This window comes from Etheostoma spectabile, chromosome 12 (genome assembly GCF_008692095.1).
Source record: "Etheostoma spectabile isolate EspeVRDwgs_2016 chromosome 12, UIUC_Espe_1.0, whole genome shotgun sequence".
In the NCBI taxonomy this organism is placed as follows: domain Eukaryota; kingdom Metazoa; phylum Chordata; class Actinopteri; order Perciformes; family Percidae; genus Etheostoma; species Etheostoma spectabile.
The window spans coordinates 4,133,455-4,142,921 of NC_045744.1; the positions used below are offsets into that span (position 1 = coordinate 4,133,455).

At 43.2% G+C, this 9,467-nt stretch overlaps 1 protein-coding gene across 1 annotated transcript; it reads right to left on the bottom strand.

Moving 5' to 3' along the window:
• On the bottom strand, positions 1–2,297 carry ticam1 (TIR domain containing adaptor molecule 1; the record flags this gene model as incomplete). Its single annotated transcript, XM_032532133.1, is given in 2 exon segments — positions 1–1,794; positions 2,055–2,297. A coding segment is annotated over 1 exon segment (1,651 nt), but the record flags the coding sequence as incomplete, so codon positions are not given.
• Between the last annotated feature and the right edge of the window lie 7,170 nt (positions 2,298–9,467).

Sequence of the window (9,467 nt, forward strand, 5' to 3'; positions counted from 1 at the left end):
GTGGCCACCGAACCCTGCCGTCCCCCCCGACCTGTTCTGGTGGAACACCGCGGCCGAAAAGAAGTTGCTGCTGTGCCATTAAAAGGCTCAGGCTCTCTTTCTCCAGCAACTGTGCTGTGCCAAGCTCTTTGAACAACTGCTTCTGGTACTGGTTTAAATTCTTTAGGGTCTCCTGTCTCTCCATCTGCGTTTTTACTTTCTGCTCTGCCGTCCAGATCTTTCTCTGGTTTTTAATCTTCGCCGGCGACAAAAACTTATTTAACTGCCTTTCAAGGTTTTTGTTCTCCCTGAGTGGATTTAACGTCTGCAAAACCAATGGGATGCTCTCTTTGGGCAAGCAGTTCTCCAGGGGCAGCAGAGGGACGACCGTGTTGTACTTGTGTTTCTTCTCAATGGAGTTGATGAGGGCAGAGTTCATCTCCACGTCCAACATGCGAGTGTTAAAGTTGCAGGTAAGCAGCAGGAGAGTGAAGGCCGAGTTGTTGATAGCGTCCTCCACGCACCTCAGAGTGCTCTTTCCAGGCTCGGCGAAGTCCCCTGAAAAAGTTGCACCTTCCCCGTCGACCCGCATCAGTGTTTCCAGTCTTTCTCTCATGCTGTCAGCCACGTCTGCATCCTCCGGTGCGTGCAAGATTACAAATGTATAAAATGTTGGCTCATCCTCCTCTTCTGCTTCTTTACTTGCATGCGGTTCGTTTGGAACCGGGATCTCGGGTAGGACAAGGTTTGTTGCAGTAGGTAGTGCAAAGTTTGGCTCAGCGGTTGGTTTAGTGGTTTGGTTTAGACTCTCACATTGAGTGATGCGACTGTCCATCTTATTGCCCTCTGCCGCTAACGTGCCATCCATCTTTGAGGGCTTCTTTGCACCAAACTTAGGAGGTTCACTGGATTTAGGCTGAGATTGCTCGGATGGTTTGGATTCATCTGACGTTTCGGGAGTTATTTTGTCGTCTTGAAATGAGGCTGTCGGAGGGATGCTTATCTCTAGATGAGTGGGATATGAGGGCATTGAAGAGGTCGCCTGCAGTGGGCTGGGCAGATTGTGAGCTCTCTCTGAGGGATCCTGTGACTGGGCCACTTTTAAATTTGTGTTTCCTTCACCCAAGCTGCTAGGAGGATCATGGTAAGACCCTGACTTGAGATCCTTTGGGGAGCAAATCCACTCAAACTGAGGCCCACACACATTTTTAGCTTCCTCTCTGAGCAGATCATACTCTAGATCCTTGCATTTGCTTGTTTTTCGAATGTCACTGGAAAGGGCTCTCTTATACGCCAGATTTCTCAGAGGTGGATCACACAGCCTCTGGTCTGACAATACCTTGAAAAGACGAGCCAGCAAAGCCAAAGATTCTCCTGTAAACTCTTGAAAATGACCACAATTATCGGCAAAATCTTCATATTTGCCTCCACTCATCTGCCACTTCTCAGCTAGATGGTTAGCGAGGGAGTTGTCTTTCAGCATCTGGAGTTTGTTCAGGGCCCGCTCCTCTTTCTGGAGAAGGATCAGACACAAGGCGTGTACGATATTATCTTCGGGAGACTCCCCCAGCTGGAATGTCAGGCTCAGCAGCCGTTGCGGAGGTACCTTAACTAGTATGTCTAGGACATCTCTCAGTCCTGTCCCCTGGTTTTCTTGTCCCCCCTGATTCATTCTCAGCTTTACGTGCTACTCAACCTTCAGCCAATGAGATAAGCAGCCAGGATCATGTGTGATTTGACTACATATTCTTCTTCATTTCTGCAATAAACTTGAGTTGAAGAGACAGGTGCACAATTGCATGGACGTTCTTGTTTCTGTCAAGAGATCAAATCAACAAAAGTTATGTTATTAAGTGTTGCAGTCAACATTTATGGTCTTTTTGGTCTGACAGCATGATAATAATAATAATAAATTGAATCTGTATAGCGCTTTTCCCAAGCTCAAAGTCGCTGATAAACAAAAAAAGTAGTAGATTTGTTTGTATGCATAGCCCAAAGGAAATTTGACAGATCAAACTTGATCCACCAAGATCAAACCGACACTGAACAATCATTAACTTAATGCCAATACTCACCGGCATGGAGTCCTACGTGCCATAACCTGAGTCTGTGTGTTTCCAACTCAAACACGGAAGTCACTCAGTCTCCAGTTTACCAGCTCAGTTCAGCAGGAAACTCTCTTTTTTCCAAACAGGAAGCTCTTAAAGCACATGTGAGATCGATCACAGAACACCGCTGCTGAGTCTTGTCAAACTTTTGTTTGAAGTATTTCAGTGACTGTACCCCTGCCAGTTGCACAGGACTCTGAAACCCTTACGCAACACAATGATGACGTCAAAGTTTGTGAAGTAAGGGAGCTCACGGAGGACAAAAGACCAAAGCAGGAAGAAGGGAAAACATAGCACACCAAATGACCAAATAAGTTGCAACATCCTTAACAAATGCTATAAACGATGCAAGCATTCACCAGAATTTGTGCTCACTTCTGTAACATGTACTTTGTGACGCTCTGTCAACTTTTGTGGACTCATAATTAATAATTAACATCTGCAGAAAAGAATCCCTTGCAATGAGCGTGGAAGTCTTTAGCTCCTTGTGCACAATGGGCGCAGAAGAGAGAAGAATTCTGGCTTTTTTTTTCCCCCTCTCTGCTGAAAGGCAAGTGTATTTTTATCCACGGAGGAAACCTCCAACCCTGTATTTACCAGGGGTGGGGTCACGCCAGGCAGAGTGCAAGCCAGAAATCCCACAATACAGTGCAGACAGAGAACCTCTCTGTAGTGCTGAGTGCAGTGTGATATGTGTACTGTGTGATCACTTCTGAGGGATCGCAGTATAGGAAGTGTGGTTTCTATATATGTATATATCATGAGAGTGTGCATGGATCTTTACAGAATAGAGTATCAGCATTCAGTTGAGATGTAGCACATGCTTCCAACACCACAGCTCTGTTGTTTTAACCCTGGTGTCGTCTTCCCGTCAACAACGGTCACTTTTTTTCCAACATTATTATCGCTTTTTCCAACATTTGTGTCACTTTTTTAATGTCGTGGGTGCTTTTTTAAAAGTTGTTGGTGTTTTTTTGATATTTATTTTGATGTTGTTGATTTTCAGCGCTTGTTTTGAAAGCCGATTTTTTCTGACAAAAAGAAGAAGAAGAAAGAACTAAAATCGGGTCAATTTGACCCAAGGACAACATGGGGGTCAAGCATAACCCCATCTATATAGCCCACAGTATTACTGCACCAACTGAGGGACTGTATAAAATAATTAGGGGACAAGGGGGGTCAGAAAAGTGAGAGGGTTTTTTTGGCTTAAAGGACAGTAGTTTGACTTTCCTGGGGGAGCAGATGGTTGGTTTATGTTTTATTTTAGCCTAGCCTAGATATTGCCATATTAACTATATCAAAGGGTATAGCTATTGGGGTTTGGGAGTGTATTGGTTAAATGGCCAAGGATGGATTTGTATGTAGGAAATCTGAATCCAGTTCTTAATCCGTTAATGGAGAATTGACATATCTCTTTTTTAAGACAAAAATATGTTTTTATTTCACTCAGTATCATATGTAAAGCACGGAATTTCCACTGCGCCGAAAGGGTCAGGAGCTTTCACCACATATTTTGTCACTGCTCTGTGACATTCGCTCCCGCTGTCCTGACTCATGTTTCCTTTTGCTGCGAGGGGAAAACAGCATTCTCTCCTCGCTGGCGGCAGGGGGGGGCTCTGCTACAGCAGCAGAAGCCATAGAAGCATAAGTAAAAACATCACAGCGGAAATAAATCTAAATATCAACTGGGCTCACCGTCTCATCTCACCACGTATCCCACAGTAGCCCAAAATACACAACAAACTTTACACATAGCAGATTTTTCTGCATGTATGATGCATTGAACGTCACCTGAATGCAAGGTCACAGAGTGGCTGGAATATATTTTGCGATGTCTGTATATTTAGGAATTGTCAAATTTCACTTCTAATCTGTACATTGGTATTGTTATAAAGACATTTAGGTTTTAATTGGGGTACACTATCAGGCAAGTTGTACCAATTAAAACTGTTCAGCATTGTCTTCTTAGGTATTTGGGAGAAAGATGTTGTATTTTTTTAAGTAAAGGAAAGGGTGCAAAGAAAATATTTCTGTAAAAAAAAGGTCAGTATGGTCCCAAACTAGCCATGATATGCACACGAACATTCTTATAACACACTCTCACACCATATACGCCCCAGTGTACCCCCTCTAACACATACACACATGCCAGCAAATGCACACATAATCTGCCCTTAACATGAAAGCACTGGCACAGAAAAAAAAACCAACCCACACACATTCACACAGCCTTAGGATCATCCTCAGTCAGTTACATAACGCGCTGCCAAACGTCCATCTTTATTGAGGTCAGTTCTTTTAACGAGAAACACGCTCTCCCAGCAGCTGTGTTAGTCAGCCTGGCGGTAAATTTGCCTCACCTTCAGGCAAAACTATATAGTAAGAGGTTCTGTCAGTTTAACAAATCGTGACTTTAGACCGTTCCGGTTATGGTGTTTGTAGCAAATGCATTGTGACCTCTGCTAGTTTTTTTGTAGTTGAAATATCAAGTTGTTTCAGAACAAACGCATGCAACTTCACATAAACTAAAATGCACAGATGTGTGCGTTTGTGTGCGTGGGTTTCTGGCCGTGGGAGAGAGCCCTGAGGGGGACACAGAGGGGTCACGTATAAGAGGCTTTAGGGCAGACGAGTGAAAAGGAGGCCCTTTCTTGGACAGAGACCACGGATTAGGATGAAAGACGTATGAGTGGGGGATGCACTCTTCTGTTTTTTGAATTGTCTCACGTGCTTGCCGCATCTCTCTCCCACTTTCTGTGTGATATCCATTCAAAAAATGAGCAAGCTATAAAGACGATACAAAGACAGTCACAGTGGAAGATAGATAAGATAGCGAGTTAGGCCCGGAGCAAAATTCGAATTGAGACCTTGACAGATGGATGGCGTCTTTAGAATTCAGTTTGGGAGATGGGCGAGAGAGGCCGTGCAAACGCCCTGCTCTTTTCCCAGCCACTCCATTCGTCACACATGCTAAGAGAATTTAACACACTTGCTTCTGGCAGGCGAATACACGCTCCACACACATGTGCATGTGAAGACGCACACCAACACAAGGCCGGGCACTCATTCAATCGAGCGTCCACGCCCACGTTTCGGCCTCTATTGAAACACTGAATGAAACACCTGGACTACAGCCACGACTGCACTGAGTAAAGACGATGTTGTTGCATTCTCTGCAGTTGTGTTACAAAGCGGCATATAGCTATAAAGTCTTACGCAACAGTGCCTTTTTTCAGATTATGTTATAAAGGGATAGTTGGAGCTTTAGGTAGCCTACATACGTACATGTGTGCTGTGTATCAAAGCAATATATTTATATATATACCACACACTGGGGCTAGTTTATGTTGTCGACAAAGCGAGCTAACAAATCTGAATTAATGTGACAGTTAACTAGCATTAATTCAGGAGCGAAGGTAAATGAAGCGGGCCCGCGGACACGACAGGGGTGTGTGTTGGGGATGGGAAGACGTGTGTACTGTACCACACTGGACCATGCTTGGGTGAGCATGTAGGCCACGCCAACAACAATGCATAATACAGCCTCTGGTGATGGGGGATGGACAGACACACACACACACACACACACACACACACACACACACACACACACACACACACACACACACACAAAGTCGCACGCATGCACAAACATTGACTGCGACGGGGCATGGAGCAGTTTCTGCTCATATCAAGAGAAAGTCTTTGATCAGTGTGACAGGAAGGGCACTCGCCCCGAAGGAATTAGCCAACTCTTGCTTTGCAAAAGCGCATCCCACAATTAACCGGGGCGTGTTTGGATTTGCAACCGAGAAGAGAGAACGTCTGATATTTAACTTCATTAATATGCTAAATGTATGAATGTGATTTGTTCCGGTTCAACGTCCAAGAGTTGCATGTCCAAGAGTGACATGATAACCAAAAAGAGAAGAATGTGCAGAAATTCAGGTTGTATAATCCTCTCAGTTTAATAGGTTGTTAAGCTGCACGAGCAATTTACATAGGATTTTTAAACATGCACAACCACCAGTTTTATTTTTTCCTGTAAAAAATATCAAAAATTGAACGGTGTTCCAAATGTGACAACTGTAAGACATTTTGTCTGGCGTTACAGTGCTTCATCACGGATACAATAGGAATGAATCTTCTTCATCTTCACTCCAGTTCGCCTGAAATCATTCAAGGCATTATGTTATTATTGTATATTTATAATTTATTTCCTTAAAGGAATAACTTCACTTTTTGGAAATAGGGTCTATTCACTTTCTTGCTGAAAGTTAGATGACAAGATTGATACCACTCTCATATCTGCACGTTAAATAAAGGGGTAAAACTCGCAGCTTGATAGCCTAGCTTAGCATAAAGACTGGCAACAGGGGGCTGCACCTAGCCTGGATCAGTAGTCTGGGGCATAACCTCCCAAAAAACACAACTTTTCATGTTTACACTATAGTTTTAATGCAAATCAAACAAAAAAACATGAATTATAATTATATATTAGTGATGTGGTAGTTTTTGTTTTACCAGAGCAAGGCTACCTGTTTCCCCCTGTCAATCAATGGTCCGACTTGTAAAATCCTTAAATATGAATCTGTGATCCTGGGCTTTATAAATAAAATTGATTTCATTTGTCAGGTGTAATTTGGATCTCATTAGCCGGCGACAAAGGTTGCTAAAGGTTTTTAAAGCCGTCCGCTGTTCATAGATTTGCAAAGAAGAGAGGAGATAGAAGTGACAGAACAAGAGCGTAGAGCAGCAGAGGAGAGGAACTAAAACCAGCATTGTGTCAGAAATTAACAGAACAAAAAGAATAAATGGACCAAATCCGACTGGCACTTGCGGTTAGAATAGCCGCCCGTCCAAAAGCCCATGCCCAATCTTCCATCTCACTTTTGTCCGTCTCCAAACCCTGCGGATGCTCCACTTGTACAGCAGATGAACATCACCAAAGGATGTGAGGCATGAAAGCAATGGGAAATTCATTACATATTCCTACCCCCCTCCGTTCCCCATAATCACCACAATTAGCAGACATCTGCAGTGACTCTAAAGCTGCGAGTGTATTCAGGCAATCAGAGCAGCTTCAACCGACAGCACTGACTGCAGCCCCCTCTGCGATGGGCCTCATCCTGAAGGGAAGCATTCCATTAGTAACTCAGTGATTAATTGAGATGGAGAATTTGCTCCTGGCGTCGAGCGGGAATTAAAACCCGACGGGAGGCGTCGAAGACGGGGTTGGCGGAGGTGGTCCGGAGTTGCCAGGGACTGTGCCGTACTGTGGATGATGCGAGATGAGGCGCTCACACTGTGGTTTTGCAATTAGCAGTTACCAGACAACGGCTACACGAAGGTTTTTCTGACCCATCAAATACACGAAACCTGTGTGTGTCTAATGATCACCCGGATTTTATCGCTATATTTACATATGGAGGCAAACAAAACGGGTAGTGGTGATTGCTGTTGCTAATATCCCCTGTTATCTTTTGGATAAACACCTGATATCTGGATTCCCAAATCACCCAAAATGTATTTACTACAGCCCAGTGGTGCCCAAACTTTTTCAGCTCAAGAGCCAAAAGAGAAATTTGGTTATCTCCCCGGGGCCCAAATTTACAAAAATACACCGTGATTCATTGTAACATCTACATTTTAAAACTGTGGACAAAAGACGGAACAAACCATGAATTTAAATGTACACGAAGTATATTTATTCCATAATAAAAGTAAACAAAAACTGAAAAGGTCTCTATTCTCCTTTCTGTGTCTCACCCCTTTCTCAACTCATTTTCTTATCCCCTCCTAGGATAAGAGAAGAGAGAGAGAGAAAAAACCCCCACAGCATCTGAGCTGAACAGACCAGCGTAGCAAATAACAACGCTCATTCACATATGTAACGTGTGCAATACTCAACTGCTACTATAATTATTATTATTATTACTTTTCCCCATTGCAACACCTTAATTATGTTGTTCATGTAAATACTGTATCATAATATTCCTTTTAACTATGTAAATATCCACACTCCTTATATTTCTTTATTTATATTTCTACTATTTGTGCAACTGTAACACAGGGTTTCCCTTCGGGGGATCAAGAAAGCATTTCTGATTCTGATTCTGATTTCTGATTCTGGTTTTACTCTGATTTTTTATTGGCGACCCAATAAAACGGGTCTGCGACCCATTTTTGGGTCCCGACCCTAAGTTTGGGAAACATTGCTATAGCCCATACGGTGCACAAATGCACATTATAGTTATGTATCTATATATACAGCATGTAAGATTAAACTGCAGAAACTTTAAAGGAATAGTTTGACATACCTTTAATAATAATAATAAATTGAATTTGTATAGCGCTTTTCCCAAGCTCAAAGTCGCTTTACAGAGTAGAAACAGTGTATAGAAAAAAAAAAAAACTAAGGATAGGCAGAACAGAAAAGATGGGTCTTCAGACAGGACTGAAAAACGGTGAGGGACTCAGAGAAAAGACTCTGTCCCCAAAACTGTGGAGCTTTGACTTGGGGACATTTATTAGCTTTCTTGCTGAGCCTAAGATGAGAAGATTGATACCACTCGTGTCTGTAGGATAATTTTCAGAAATGTTGAGCGGCCCACCATACAGTGTGTGATCCATCTGTAGAGGATGACAGCATGTCAGACAGCTCATTACTGCGAGCAGTTGGAGATGTCACTCTCACTAGGCACAGTATGGGACAGCCATGGTTTTAAGCCTTAGAGTAATACGTTGTCATGGTAATCAACAGTAGCGCTTTCCATTTGTGTTGGGTCCGTGGCTGCATGGCCTGGGTCTGGATCCCACACACACACACGCACACACATAAGTGTGTCTCACTATCTTTGTGGGGACCAGTCCTTGACATAATGCATTCCCTAGCCCCTTACCCTAACCTTAACCATCAAACCTAAATGCCTAACCTTAACCCTGACCCTCACCCTAACCATAACCTAACTCTAACCCTAATCCTAAAACCAAGTCTTAACCCTCAAACAGCCCTTTAACGTTGTGGGGACCAGCATCTTGTCCCCACAAAGCTGTCAGGACCCCATAAGTATACTGTATTCCCGGTTTTTGGTCCCCACAAATGTAGTTAAAACTAATACGCGCACACGCACACACGCACACACGCACACACACACACACACACACACACACACACACACACACACACACACACACACACATATGTGCATCAGTGCAGCTTACACAGGCACAGCTGCACATGCCTTAATGAAAAAAGAAAGATAAATTAACTTTTGAAAGTTGAGTTAAGCACACAGATATGTTATGCAGATTGATGAAAACACATTTTGGAGTTCATAGGATTGATTTTCTTGGAAGATTTGGCAACTCTTGACTCGA